We start from the raw sequence: 15,403 nt of genomic DNA on the forward strand, positions 1-15,403 counted from the left end.
AAAAATAACCCCAAAAGATACTGTTCAACAAACTGAGTTTGCAAGTAATTTTTATAATCTACTATATAGATTCAAGAAAACATATTTACAAATGTTTTTACTCTGTTGGCTTGATGCTAACAGCTGCAGATGCATGGGGTATGGTCACCTAATTGACTTACTGCTTTTTGAAAGCCATATCAGAAGCATATAGATACACATAGTCTCTTTAGCAGTTGCTCCTTTTCTCACACTCTACTTCTGCCTTCCTTCTCCATGCTATGACATCTCTGCCTTTATGGATCATATACTGGTATGAATACTTGACACACATTTGTGTGATGGCTAAAGGTTACAACTTTATTTTAATCCACAATGGTTAAATACCTGTGGTTTTTAACATAGTTTTAGGTAATGCTTACAGCTTAATGCTTTAAGGGGGCCCAGGTTTTACCACACAGCTACAACTGTAGTCTACTGGCTGGAAGCTAGTTGAACTGACATCCACCAGATTACCCACCTGTGTCACCTGCCAGGTTATTTGGGATCTCTTGGTTGGGGACACTCCTGTCTCCTCTCTCCTGTTAATGTTCTCTTGTAATTTGCAGGACGTGAAGATGATTCCTATTGCTCCCAATTTTCCTTATACTGATATGTTACCCCTAAATTATCCCCGGGTTTTCCCCTTAAGGGCATTGCAACTGGACTAAACTGTAAGATTTTGCCAGCACTTCACTTGGCTGCTCTCCCCAAACTCAAGAATTCTTAGAGCTAGGCCCAGGTTAAACAAGTCTGAACTGATTTCTGATAAATGCAGAATGAAAGAACCTGGAGCAGCTGAATATAATGTTCTCTAGTGGCCCAGGACCTTTCCACATGTTCAAATAATCATCACCTGGTTAACATTCTTTCTGACTTTGTTCTTGACACCCTGTCAAACACTGCAGGGAAGAAGTTTACACCATGATGCATGGCCCTTGGGGACAGATATATTTCATTTTCCATTCAGATGGTGGAGTTAACTGTTAGTTTCCCAGTGACATCTCACAGTGGTGATCTGGAACCTCAGTTGAGTGCCTTGTTACTGTTGTTCAGTTCCTCTCTCCTTCCATGCTCAGAAAATACTTGAGATAATATAGTTCTTGGATGATACTTTCTGGAAAAAGAGCACAAAGGTATTTTAATATGAACTTGTGTTATGTTTGAGTTAGTATGCAGTCTGGATAAATAGTTTAAAGTGGTTTGAAACCCACTTCTTGGTGGCCTAGACCTGTGTCATTAGTCCCTGCCAGTGGCACTGAGGTAGCTGTCACTCTTATACATGATTGGGTGCCAAATTCTTCTGGGGGATGAGGACCCTGGAAAAATTAATGCTTTGCAGAATACCATTTTAAATTGATGTCTCAAAGGATTGCCATTGGCGTACACAAATAAAATCCCTCCAGTTTTTTCAGGTGAAGGTGTGGAATTGGAAGTAAGCTTTTTGGTCTGTCTATGAGCCAGAGTCTGTGTTCAGACCCAATACTCCATCTTTTCCATTTGCTCTAAACAGGGCCGTCCCTAGGGTACCGCAAATCAGGGCGACTGCCCTGGCCCCGCACTTTGGGGGGCCCTGCGTGTGGGGAGGTGAGGCGGGAGGCGAGCAGACTGAGGAGGAGCCTGCCTACCAGAACCTCCCCCTCCCCCAGTTCTCCTGCCTGCTGGCGGGAGCCACTGATCAGCGCATTTCACTCCCTCCCTCCCTGTGCCTACCACCTGCTGCATATCAGATCAGTTTTGCAGCGTCAGGAGGCGCCTGGGAGGGAGGAAGGAGCAAGGGTGTGTCACATTCGGGGGAGGGGTGGAAAGAAGTGCAGCGGGGGTAGGGTCTGGGGGGAAGCGCGCGCACACACATTTTCCCCCGCCCCGCGCAGATAGGCGCCGAGTTTCTAATGTGCCGGGCCCAGACAGCCCTGGCTCTAAAACCCTTGCAAGTTTCAATATATGTGCAACTTTATTGCCTTTCCCAGAGCAAGGTGGGCAGTTAAAACTGTAGTTGCTCCTTTGGCAGTGATCAATTACAGTGTAATTCTGTTAGTTTTCAGACATGTCACCAGTTCCAATCTTGATGCGCTTGCCATGGTCCTGGTGTCTTCATATTCCTCTCCATGAAACCTTGCAAATTTAGTGTATTTCAGTCTTCAGGCTCTTTGCTTTTGAATTTAACCAATGTATTATATTAAATTGTATGCTCTTTTGGGTTGGACCTTATCCATTACGTGCTTGTAAAGTGCTGTGTTCATGTTAGGAATATTTATTTATAGATATTCTATAACCCCATCTATCTATTGGGTCATCCTAAGAACTGTTATAGAATATAATAACTACTTTCCCTTGCAGCCAAAATAACAGAAAGGAAGCTGCTCATATCCTTGCATCAAATGCCTTGCAAAAGAGGCTGTTTACATGCACTTGTATTCTACAGCAGTGTTTCTCAACCTTTTTGATACCAGGGCCCAGCTTACTGCCTTCCTAAACTGTCAGGGAAATCTCGGACTGGTGCCAGTCCGTGGACTTGTCATTGAGAAACACCGTTCAACAGAATACATCCGCTGTCTCAAGCAGGATATTATAAAAAGCAACAGAAGGGAAACAGCACTAGCAGCTAAATATTAAAATTGTGCTTTAGGAATATTAAAGGTGACCTCTTCAGCAGGAAAAAGTTGGTCATGTGCCTTTTTTTTCATTTTTGATGCTTTATGAAGTATAAAGACGACCAGAAATCTATTTTATTTTTTTTAATTTTTAACTTTAGAGTATATTCAAGTAGTGGGTAGTCTGAAAGACTGACTAGAAAGCTAGTGAAATGGAGACCTCACAAGAGCCAAGTGTGACAGTTGAACTATTAACAGGAAAATAGAATGTCAGACCATGTAAAACTTTTTTTATTAATGCATATTTAACTTCAGTGACTAACAAAAGCTTCCTTAATTCAAAATGTTGCACAAAGATTCAGCAAACTCATCCCCTAAAAAAGAGGAAATCCCAATAAAAAACAAAACAAAACAAAAACACCTTTGCAGGTTAAACTCTTTTGGTTATTGACATCCCCAAAGGAAAAGAATATTCCCTGCCAAGTTCACATATAGCTCTTGGGCCAAGTATCAATGGCATTAACTGGGGCTAGGTTCAATAATATGTCTAGGGGATTCTTTCAAAATAAACAAATCTTATGGATTGAATCCTTATCTAAACCTTTATCCACTCCCAGATTTTGGAAATTTAAAAGTCTCTAAATATGCTGGTTATTTTTTCCAATTATTTCTTCCCCACTTGCAACCATGTGGGAGTCCTCTGTAGTATGGAAGAGATTAGTTTTTAATTGGGGAATGTAATATCAAAATGATCATAATTATGAAGTAAGAGGAAGGCTCATCATACTGTTTTCACCATTGCTGGGCTGCTTTGGTTTGTTCTGTCCACTCTTGTCACATGGGGGTTTATGAAAGGCATAACTGTAAACTGAGGATGGGGGGCATCTCAGTGTTGAGTTTGACACGAGGAGAAATAGAAAGTCCCTTCCTATGGTAGAGAGAGTGAAATAGAGGCATTCTCTGAGGAAGCACTTGCAGTAGGAAGAGAAGTGAGGTGCTCAGCTGCATAAGGCTTCATACCTATCTTTGGAAAAATGCCAGATGAGCAATATATGGGTGAGTCCATATGACTGCCCTTTCCTCTAGAACAGGGGTGGGCAAACTTTTTGGCCCGAGGGCCATATCAGGGTGCGAAACTGTTTGGAGGGCCGGGTAGGGAAGGCTGTGCCTCCCCAAACAGCCTGGCCCCCTCCCACTTCCCGCCCCCTGACTGCCCCCCTCAGAACCTCCGACCCATCCAAACCCCCCTGCTCCTTGTCCCCTGACCGGGACACCACCCCCATCTAACCCCCATGCTCCCTGTCCCCTGACTGCCCCCGACAACCCTTAGCCACACCCCCACCCCCTGACAGGCCCCCAGGACTCCCACACCCTATCCAACCCACCGTCCTCTCACCACCACCACCCCCCAAACCTCCACCCCACACAACCGCTCCCTGTCCCCTAACTGCCTCCCCAGACCCCCTACCCCTTATCCAACCTCACCCCTGCCCCTTACCATGCTGCTCAGAGCAGCAGGAGCTCACAGCCCCGCTGCCCGGACAGAGCCAGCCGTGCTGCCCGCACGGTGGCGTGGCTGCGGGCGAGGGGAGGGATGAGCTGGGGGCTAGCCTCCCCGGCCAGGAGCTCAGGGGCCTGCAGGATGGTCCCGCGGGCCATAGTTTTCCCACCTCTGCTCTAGAAACAGCATTCAGTTATGTCTACAGTGTCTTCCAGGAGAAGTGCAGACACAGATGAAATATAGTGCAAGTGGATTTGATACCTGGCTGGGTTTTGTACTGCCTTGCTGGTTGCTAGTGAAAAGACTTAATATGCTAGGGCTGTGGTTTGTTTGTTTTTGTTTTGTTTTGTTTTTTTTGCCCTCTCCCTACTCCCCAACCCGGAGGGTGAAGGGGGAGGAAATGTCCCTGTCCCTCTTAATAATCAGGCGTCACTTGGACCACTCGGTTGCTTTCTCTTCCTTCTTGGCATGCTGCAGGGTTGGCTGGACTGTTCAGTGGTCTCAAAGTTTTGTATTGGTGACCCCTTTCACACAGCAAGCCTCTGAGTGCATCCCCCCTTCTAAATTAAAAAGACTTTTAAAATATATATTTAACACTATTATAAATGCTGGAGATGAAGCGGGCTTTGGGGGTGGAGGCTGACAGCTCACGACCCCCCCCCCCCACATAATAACCTCCTGACCCCCTGAGGGGTCACAACCTGCAGTTTGACCCCTAGCTGCTGTCTCAGTAGGAGGAAGAGGGCAGGTGGGTTTTGTTGTGAGGTTGCCTTCCCTTCCAGCTGCTTGCTCTGGGCCCCTGTCAAATGCACAATCTCCTTCCCTGGCTGGACAAGAGCTTAGAGCACAGCAAGCAGTGGGGAAGGTAAGAAGCCTGTAACCACCCCCTGTCTCCTGCCTGTGTGTGGTGGGGAGGGGTGCAGGTTGGTGGTGGTGGTGCCTGAGGGGTGTAGAGGAGAACTAGGGTTTCTATGTGCAACAGTAATACAAATACTTTTCCGCAAGTCAACAGAAACCTGACTGATAGCATGGCTGGTTCCTTGTTTTCAGCTGCGGAAAGAAGCAGTAATAAATGGGTTAGAGGGAACCTTAACTTTGGATCTTGTGCTATATAAACTATGCTTTCTCTCAGATGTGCTAACTTTGGCAAAGAATGTTTCACAATTTTAGAAACACATATTTTGTTTCTGTATTTTGCTTTGCTGAGATGTACTGTGGGAATCTTTTATTTAACCTTGAAATTGAGGGAGATTTCCACATCTGAGCCATTCTTTTTAGGTGACAGATCTGAGGAACCGTCCCAGATTGAGGTGTTAATAGAGGAGGTTTTGGAGCAAATGTTACACATTAAACAGATATAAGTCATCAGGACCAGATGGTATTCAACCAAGAGTTCTGTCAGAACTACTAATTGTGCAGTGTAACTTATCATGTAAATCAGTTTCTGTACTGGAGGTTAGAAAATGTGATACTTTAAAAAAAAAAAAAAAAAAAAAAAAAGATCCAGAGGTGATCCTGGCAATTACAAGCTGGTGAGTCTAACTTCAGTACCAGTCAAATTGGTTTAAACTATAGTAAAGAACAGAATTATCAGACACATAGATGAACACGCTTTGTTGGGGAAGAGTCAAGACATTGGTCTGACCCAATATGGCCATTCTTACGCAATTTTTGATTACTTTTTAACATTGTGAATCTGAAGACTTTAAATTTAGCAGGTGAGTAATATAAGGTGCTTATAAAAGTGATCCCTAAGCACTTGAGTCCACAAAATTGACCTTTTCAGGTTACTGTTGGTTGCATAGTAAAAAATAATTACAAAGCTGATCATATTTTAAGACTTCTAAAATGTTTTGTTCAGATTGGTGTAACTTCCACAAATGGAGACCTGAAAGGATTTATAGATCAGAACCGGAGTCCATCAAAAGGTAAGAGGAGCTGAATTTGTCTGTTCAAAAAATAAACTCGTTGTAAGGCTGCCTTCTCTCCAGACTTTAGCAATTTAAAATCTTCCCCTAAATTGTTGGTATGCCCACTATATGTGGTTGATTTAACTTTTTTGGGCCCAACTTAAAATGTTAAAACTTAAAGTATTAGATACCTCTGTATCTGTGAATGCTATATTGTAGATCCACAACAGTGACTCTAGTGTTAAGGCTTTAAGATGACAAGCCAAATCAGACTTATAATAAAAGCTATCAGAATATTAAATTACTCACTTTTTTTATGGGGGTGTGGAATGTGTGAATATGCCACTTACAGAAGGGATGTGGACAAATGGGAGAGAGTCCAGCTGAGGGCAACGAAAATGATTAGGGGGCTGGGGCACATGACTTACGAGGAGAGGCTGAGGGAACTGGGCTTATTTAGTCTGCAAAAGAGAAGAGTGAGGGTGGATTTGATAGCAGCCTTCAATTACCTTGTTGCCAGCAGAGAGTGCCCAAGGCAAGCAACAGCTGGGTTCGTTGCCCAGTGTGTGTCGCACCAATGACTACAACGGGGTGGAGAAGCAGAGAGATTTATTTGAAGCTTTAAATAGGGCGCAGGGAGACTGAGCTGTCTTAAATCCTGCAGCAGCGCATGCAGATTTTAGTATATATATTATACTTTTGCTTATTTTATTATATAAGCTTATGCAATTATTTGCTGCCCCATACAATACCGTAGCCAATCAGCTAAAGCAGCCAGTTGTTTTTCCTCAGTAGCATTGCCTGAGCCTTGCCTTATTTGGGTCTATTTGTTACTGGTTTTTGCTAAACATTTTTTCCTTATTTATTTGTTTCCGAGGTCGAAGCTGGCCTTGGCTGGCGAGCCGTGTGCAAACCTGTCTGTTTGTGTGCTAGCTTCTTCATAGTTATGCAGGGTCACAGAAAGTTGAAGGAGCAAAGGGGCCTTAGTTTATCTGGGCCTAGAGCAAGAGGGCTTCATCGACACTTGTGGTCTTCCATCCTCCCGAGTTACCTAGTGTAGTGCCCAGTGTCACCAACAACTCCCTTCTTTGAGAATACTTAATAAGCTTGCAACTGAGTTTTTTTATATTTTTTGGATAATAAGTGATTAAGTGCTGAGGAGTTAGAATTTTTAACAAGAGGCTATAATGGGGTTTTTGTGGAGCGGGAGGCACATATTTTGTATATAAGTGCTTTACAACAGGCAAACAAGAGGAGAATGATGATATACAACACGGCACCTGTGACCAGGAGACGAACAATGCCTTCCCCCAGGTCGGGCAGCCATCCCCAGAGTGAGTCAAAGATAGTGGGCTCTCTTTCTTGGGCTTTTTATTGGTTAAGGGCCTGTTTGGCTGACAGGTTGTACTTGTTAATATTTTGTGAATTTTTTGGGACATACGTACAGCATTTATTTTTAATTAGAACACACACTTTGCCCTGTGCAGCCAAAAGGTAATCTAGGGCTTGGCGGTTTTGCAGGGACAACAACCGGAGTTAATAAAGTTTTGTGTTGAGGCTTTTTTTTATGGCCAAGGTATTATTGGCAAACTTGGTGAGGAATACAGAGAGCTGGCGATAGAGCTTGGCCAATTTACCCACTTTATATGCTGGGAGAAGGATTATACCAAATCTATTTTTTTTATTAATGGGTTTGGGGGTGGCATACAGGAACCGCTGGTGCTGGCCCGATGGGAGGTGGGCCATGACCCGAAAGGGAGGGGTAAGGTACCCCAAATAACAGCTTCCGTGCCAGTGGTGGGGTAGCCATTTATAGGCTGAGTTACCACAGACATAAAAGGACTGTTCATTGGCTACCTTGCCATTGTGGCCCAATTTGTTGGCTGCGGCTTCTAAGGGGGTGTAATATTGAAGCCCTTTGCCTGTGTCTTGGCCAGCACTATTACGTAGAGGAATAGTGGTATTTGCGGACGGGGACAAATAATACTGACAGGTGCTATTACCAGCAAACCAGGTATGGTTAGTGTCACGGAGTGTGGGGGAGTCCAGGCCCTGCACCCCTCTTCCTGGGATTCACTGAGACTCTCAGCCAGCCAGTAAAACAGAAGGTTTATTGGACAACAGGAACACAGTCCAAAACAGAGCTTGTGGGTACACCCAGGACCCCTCAGTGAAGTCCTTCTGGGGGAGCAGGGAGCTTAGACCCCAGCCCTGGGGTTCCCTGTGTTCCTCCACCCAGCCCCAAACTGAAACTAAACCCACCGAGCAGGTTCCCTGCTGCAGCCTCCATCCACATTCCTGGGCAGAGGTGTCACCTCCCCCTCCCCCTCCCGGCTCAGGTGACAGGCTCTCAGGTCTCCCGTCCCCAGGGCACATTCCCAGGTCAACACTCTCCCCTCCCTGCTGCGTCACATCGTCACATCTCTCCCCCCTTCGAGACTGAACTGAGCGGGGTCACTGTGACCAGTGACCTGGGGAAGTTCGGGGCCCCCTCTCCGGGACAGCGCATCCGCTATCAGGTTGGCACTTCCCTTCACATGGACCACGTCCATGTCGTAATCCTGCAGGAGCAGGCTCCACCTCAGGAGCTTGGCGTTGGCTCCTTTCATCTGGTGCAGCCAGGTCAGGGGAGAGTGGTCGGTGTACACGGTGAAGTGTCGCCCGAAGAGATAGGGCTCTAGTTTCTTGAGGGCCCACACCATGGCCAGGCACTCCTTCTCGATGGCCGCGTAGTGTTGCTCCCGGGGTAGCAACTTCTTGCTCAGGTACACGATGGGGTGTCTCTCCCCCTTTTCATCCTCCTGCATTAACACCGCCCCCAGTCCCGTGTCGGAGGCGTCGGTGAACACCACAAAGGGCTTGTCAAAGTCTGGGTTTGCTAGAACTGGGCCACTGACCAGAGCCTCCTTCAGCGCCCGGAAAGCCTCCTGGCACTGCTCGGTCCAGACCACCTTGTCTGGCTTCCCCTTCTTGCATAGCTCAGTGATGGGGGTGGCTATGGCGCTAAAGTGGGGCACAAATCTTCGGTAGTATCCTGCCATCCCAATAAAGGCTTGGACCTGCTTTTTGGTGTGGGGAGCGGGCCAGTCTCTGATCACCTCCACCTTGGCCGGTTCCGGCTTTAGGCGGCCGCTCCCCACCCGATGGCCCAGGTAAGATACTTCAGCCATCCCCACCTTGCACTTCTCCGCTTTGACAGTCAGCCCAGCCCCCTGGAGTCGGTCCAGCACTTGTCTAATCTGGGACACGTGGTCCTCCCAGGTCTGGCTCAAGACACAGATGTCGTCAATATACGCCACGGCAAAACTCTCCATCCCCCTCAGGAGCTGGTCCACCAGGCGCTGGAAGGTGGCCGGCGCTCCCTTGAGGCCGAAAGGCAGGGTCAGAAACTCATAGAGCCCCAGAGGGGTGATAAAGGCCGATTTCAGCCGGGCATCTGCATCCAGCGGCACTTGCCAGTAGCCCTTTGTAAGGTCCATGGTGGTAAGGTACCGAGCTCCTCCCAGCTTGTCTAGGAGCTCGTCCGGCCTGGGCATGGGGTAGGCATCCGATACAGTGATGGCATTGAGCTTCCGATAGTCCACACAGAACCGGACTGACCCATCCTTTTTGGGGACCAGCACCACCGGCGAGGCCCAAGGGCTGGCCGATGGCTGGATCACCCCCAAAGCCAGCATGTCCCGGACCTCTCTTTCCAGGTCCTGAGCAGTTTTCCCTGTGACTCGGAAGGGGGAGCATCTTATTGGCGGGTGCGACCCTGTCTGCACCCGGTGGACAGTCAGATTAGTGCGTCCAGGCTGGTTGGAAAACAGCTGTCGGTACGGATGCAGCACCCCCCTGACCTCAGCTTGCTGGGCAGGGGTGAGCTGATCCGAGAGGGGGATTGTTTCCAGGGGGGAACCAGCTCTGGTCCCAGGGAATAGATCTACTAAAGGGTCATCTCCCTGCTCCTCCCACTGACCACACACAGCTAACACCACATTCCCCCTGGCATAATATGGCTTCATCATATTCACATGGTACACCCGGCGGTGGTGGGCCCGGTTCGACAGCTCCACCACATAGTTTACCTCATTGAGCTGCTTGACGACCTTGAACGGGCCCTCCCAGGCGGCCTGTAGTTTGTTCTTTCTCACGGGGATGAGAACCATCACCTGATCCCCGGTGGCGTAGGCACGGGCCTGCGCCGTGCGGTCATACCAGACCTTCTGCTTCCTCTGGGCTCTGGCCAGATTCTCCCTGGCCAGGCCCATGAGTTCAGCCAGTCTCTCTCGGAAGGTCAGGACATACTCCACCACTGACTCTCCATCGGGAGTGGCCTTCCCCTCCCACTTGTCTCTCATCAGGTCCAGGGGGCCCCTCACCCTCCTTCCATATAACAGTTCGAAAGGCGAAAATCCGGTAGACTCCTGGGGCACCTCCCTGTACGCGAACAGCAGGTGAGGTAAGTACTTGTCCCAATCCTGCGGGTGCTGGTTCATAAAGGTTTTCAGCATCATCTTTAGCGTCCCGTTAAACCTCTCCACCAGCCCATTGGACTGGGGGTGATACGCTGAGGCCCAGTCATGCCGGACCCCACATTTCTCCCACAAGCACCGGAGCAGGGCCGACATGAAGTTGGAGCCTTGGTCTGTCAAGACTTCCCTGGGGAACCCCACTCGGCTGAAAATGGTCAGGAGCGCATCTGCCACGGTGTCTGCTTCAATGGAAGCTAAGGGCACTGCCTCGGGGTAGCGGGTGGCGAAATCTACCACCACCAGAATGTATTTCTTCCCCGACCGGGTCGTCTTGCTGAGAGGCCCCACGATGTCCATGGCCACCTTCTGGAAAGGCTCCTCTATGATGGGCAAAGGTCTCAACGCCGCTTTCCCCTTGTCCCGGGCCTTCCCCACCCTCTGACAGGGGTCACAGGATCGGCAATACTGCCGGACGGTGGTAAAGACCCCGGGCCAGTAAAAGTTCTGTAGCAACCTCTGCCGGGTGCGCCGGATTCCCTGGTGCCCTGCGAGGGGGATGTCATGGGACAGGAGCTTGCGGCGGTACTTCTGGGGGACCACCAGCTGCCTCCTGATCCCACAGGACTCCCCTTCCCCTGGGGGAGCCCATTCTCGGTACAGGAACCCCTTCTCCCACAGGAACCTCTCCTGGCAGCCTCTCCTCATGGTCCGTCCCTCACTGAGGTCGGCCAGGTCCCTGAGCTTCTGCAAGGAGGGATCTTTCCTCAACTCGGCCTGGAACTCAGCGGCTGGGGAAGGGATGGGGCCCGGTTCCCCCTCCGTGGCCAGGTCTGAGGCCGCAGCCTCTCTGAGCCGTGCCCCTCGGCGCTCCCTCCCCACCCGAGTAGGGTCTCGCGCCTCCAGTGTGGTACCCTCCCCAGGGTCAGGTCGCAGTGCCCCTCGCCGGCTCTGGCTACGGGTCACAACCAGGGCGGTCTGGGGGTTGCTTGGCCAGTCCTCTAGGTCTCCCCCCATCAAAACTTCAGTGGGCAAATGGTGGTGTACCCCCACATCCTTGGGGCCCTCCTTGGTCCCCCATTTCAGGTGTACCCTTGCCACGGGCACCTTAAATGGGGTCCCGCCCACCCCCGTCAGGGTCAGGTAGGTGTTGGGCACCACCCGATCTGGGGCCACCACCTCGGGCCGGGCCAGCGTCACCTCCGCGCCCGTATCCCAGTATCCATTGACCTTCCTCCCATCCACCTCCAGGGGAACAAGGCACTCTCTCCGGAGGGACAGCCCCGCACCCACCCTGTAAACCGAGCACCCTGAGTCCAGAGCCTCCAGCCCTCTGGCGGGGCTGGCTGGGGGTACTCTTCCCTCCTGAGCAGGTGGCAAACTGGTAGCCCCCCTTTCCTGGGTCGCCTGCCCCTCGTCCAGCTGAGTCCCTACCCAGTTAACCCTGGGTAGGTTGGGTCTGCTCAGTTTGTCCCTGAGCCCGGGGCACTGGGCCCGTACGTGGCCTCTCTGGCCACAGTGATAGCAGCTCAGGTCACGTTGGTCCCCTCGAACGGGTCGGAGGGGCCCGACACCAGGCGTTCCCCTTTGGAGGGGGTTCTCCCTATTTCCCCGCTGGGAGGCCCCATGGTGACTCTCTCTCTGCATCGGGGGGGGCCTGTTCTTTTGGGACTCCTCCCGGCTACCCCCTGACCGACTGTTCACAAACTCGTCGGCCAGCTGCCCTGCATGCTGGGGGTTCGCGAGCTTTTTGTCCACCAGCCACAGCCTCAGGTCGGAAGGGCACTGTTCATACAGGTGCTCCAGTACAAACAGGTCAAGCAGGTCCTCTTTAGTTTGGGCCCCCGCTGTCCACTTGCGGGCATATCCCTGCATCCTGTTGACCAGTTGTAGGTAGGTGACCTCAGGCGTTTTACGCTGACTCCGGAACCTTCTCCGGTACATCTCGGGGGTCAGCCCAAACTCACGGAGCAGGGCCTGTTTGAACAGTTCATAGTCCCCTGCCTCTGCCCCTGTCATCCGGCTGTAGACCTCCACGGCTTTGGGGTCCAGTAAGGGGGTGAGGAACTGGAGCCTGTCTGCAGGGTCAACCCTGTGCAGCTCGCAGGCATTCTCAAAGGCCGTCAGGAAGCTATCTATGTCCTCCCCCTCCTTCCGCTGGGCCAGGAAGCACTTATCAAAGCTCCTTGCAGTCTTGGGTCCCCCCTCACTCACCGCAGCCGGGGCCCCACTGCTCCTCAGCCTGGCCAGCTCCAGTTCATGCTGTCTTTGTTTCTCCTTCTCCTGCTGCTCATGTTGACGTTCCCTCTCCTTCTCCTGACGCTCCCTCTCCTTCTCCTCCTGCTCATGTTGACGTTGTTTCTCCTTCTCCTCCTGCTCATGTTGACGTTGTTTCTCCTCATGTTGACGTTGTTTTTCATGATCCTCCAGCTCCCTCATTTTCCTCTCCCTCTCCCATTCCAGCCGCATCCGCTCCAGGGATGGGGAGCTCCGCTGGGAGGATCCCCTGCTGGCTGCTGGGGTCAGGGGGCCCTCGGTATTCGCTGGGCTTCCCACAACCCCTCCCCCAGGCATAGGTAGGAAGGGTCTCGGGGTGTCCTGGGCAGCAGTCTGACCCCTCCCAGCCTGGTCAGGCCCCAGGGCCCACGCTGCGTCCGCCGGGCGGCTTCCCTCAGGGACAGGGATCGGGTCATCCAAGCGATCCCTCTCCTCCAGCTGGGCAATCAGCTGTTCCTTGGTGGACCTCCCGACGCGCAGCCCCCTCTGCCTGCACAGCTCCACCAGGTCGCTCTTAAGGCGTTTAGCGTACATCTCCCGGCTGGCCACTCGCAGGCCGGGCAGCTGTCCACGGTTTCCAGGAAAAGCCCCTAGTGTGCCAGTCCTTCTTGAGGTCACCACCTCTTTGCCAGGGTCGAGCTGCAGACTCCTCTGCCCCTGGGACCGCTCGCTGCAATCCCCCGGGGGACCCTGTTACTGCAAAAGTCCTTCTCTCTGGTCACACACTCCCAGGGGTTAACCGCCCCCTGAAACCGTCTCTCTCTGAATCTTCAGCACGCCTGGTCCCCGTCAATCCCCCTTCGTTTTACTGTTCCCCAGTCACTTACTGCAGGAAGCGCCGTTCACGGGGTGCAGTAGATCCCACCGCTGCCACCAGTTGTCACGGAGTGTGGGGGAGTCCAGGCCCTGCACCCCTCTTCCTGGGATTCACTGAGACTCTCAGCCAGCCAGTAAAACAGAAGGTTTATTGGACAACAGGAACACAGTCCAAAACAGAGCTTGTGGGTACACCCAGGACCCCTCAGTGAAGTCCTTCTGGGGGAGCAGGGAGCTTAGACCCCAGCCCTGGGGTTCCCTGTGTTCCTCCACCCAGCCCCAAACTGAAACTAAACCCACCGAGCAGGTTCCCTGCTGCAGCCTCCATCCACATTCCTGGGCAGAGGTGTCACCTCCCCCTCCCCCTCCTGGCTCAGGTGACAGGCTCTCAGGTCTCCCGTCCCCAGGGCACATTCCCAGGTCAACACTCTCCCCTCCCTGCTGCGTCACATCGTCACAGTTAGCAGTGGCTTTTTGGCAATAACAAAGGAGGCCCATGGGGACGGAGCATAGCTGGATGGGTTTGGGGGCATGGGTTGCATTCCAGTAGGGTTTCTAGGGATTAGTGTTGCTGCTAAACTGGCCTTTTTAGTACAGTTTTTTGTTAAGGTGGGCTGTGTTTGCAACCGAGTGGCATTTGCTTTTATTTACCTGTTAGAGAGGTCTGACCGGTTGGGGGGGGGATGGGGGGGTTGCCCTCCAAGGGAAGCAGGCTGCATGGTAGGGGATCTGGGAACATATCCAGCAGTTGGAAAGATTAAATTCCCGGGCAAAGGCGATTTTGAGGGCCTTATAGGTATTTACATTTAAATTAACGGGTTTTTAACCTTTTTTTTTTTTTTTTGAGAGAGAGAGAGAGAGAGAGAGAGATGGGGAATACCAGGCAAATGACACCCACTATGAGGGACCTCATGGTGTATATGCCCTTGTAGCCCTGCTCCCCCCCCCCCCCCCCCCCCGGTGCTTATGTTTTTTTAAACAATAATTTGAGTTCAAGATTGTTGGAGGGTGATGTGGTGATGGGCTGGATGGTCCACTGTTCTGCTGGTGGAGGAGTAGGCACCACCTTCAGGCGAGAGTAATGGATCCAGTTTTTGTATTCCTTGACCTTTGCCGCCGTGTGGGAAACCAGCAGGACGGTGTGGGGTCCCTTCCACTTTTTTTGGAGAGGCTTGTTTTTTCAGGTACGCACGAGCACGGAGTCACCTGGCTGCAAGGAGTGGACAGGGGTATTTAAGGGAAGAGGCTGGAAGTCTTTAGTATACCTGTGGAGAAAAGAGAGAACAGCAGACAGAGAGCACATGTACTGAGATGGAAAAAACCACACCCCATGTTTTATTTTTTTGCTAGAACCGGTGTCCCATTTATAGGCCATGCCTTTCAAACATAATTTTAAAGGAACTAAGCTCTAATTTACCCTTCGGGAGAGCGCGGACGCAGAGCAGGACAAGGGGCAGAGCATCGGGCCATTGCAGGGAGGCTTCTTGGCACACTTTTGAGAGGGGTCGCTTAAGGGTTTGATTGGTGCGTTCCGTTATACCACTGGCCTGCAGTTTCCAGGGTGTATGGAGTTTCCAAGGGATCTGTAAGGCATCTGAGATGTTTTGAACGATTTTTGTTGTGAAGTGCGTCCCATTATTAGATTTCATTTATTGGAGGAGTTTGAAGCGGGGAATAATTTCCCTAACAAACTTGAGGGCTACTGTTTTGGCAGTGCAATTACGACATGGGAAGGCTTCAGGCCATCTGCTGAATCGGTCCATTAAGACGAGTAGATATTTGAACCGTTGAGTTGGGGAAAACTCAGTAAAATCTATTTGCCACACTAGTCCG

The 15,403-nt window shown here is 51.0% G+C and overlaps 1 protein-coding gene and 1 long non-coding RNA gene across 4 annotated transcripts in view; one reads left to right on the forward strand and one right to left on the reverse strand.

Annotated features, from left to right (window-relative positions):
• The window catches only part of TFDP2 (transcription factor Dp-2), a 152,086-nt gene that overhangs the window by 35,878 nt on the left and 100,805 nt on the right, over positions 1-15,403 (forward strand). Inside the window, exon 4 of one of the 3 annotated variants that reach the window (XM_074963842.1) lies at positions 5,975-6,041. The exons of the other annotated variants lie outside the window; for them this stretch is intronic. Within the exon in view, the coding sequence (XP_074819943.1) occupies positions 5,975-6,041 (67 nt within the window). The remainder of the gene's footprint in view (positions 1-5,974; positions 6,042-15,403) is intronic. 3 annotated transcript variants of the gene reach the window in all.
• The window catches only part of LOC141993968 (uncharacterized), a 125,313-nt gene continuing 124,585 nt past the window's right edge, over positions 14,676-15,403 (reverse strand). The window contains exon 7 of the long non-coding RNA XR_012640981.1: positions 14,676-14,835. This is a non-coding gene — a long non-coding RNA (uncharacterized LOC141993968). The remainder of the gene's footprint in view (positions 14,836-15,403) is intronic.

Source organism: Natator depressus, chromosome 9 (assembly GCF_965152275.1).
Source record: "Natator depressus isolate rNatDep1 chromosome 9, rNatDep2.hap1, whole genome shotgun sequence".
Taxonomy (NCBI): domain Eukaryota; kingdom Metazoa; phylum Chordata; order Testudines; family Cheloniidae; genus Natator; species Natator depressus.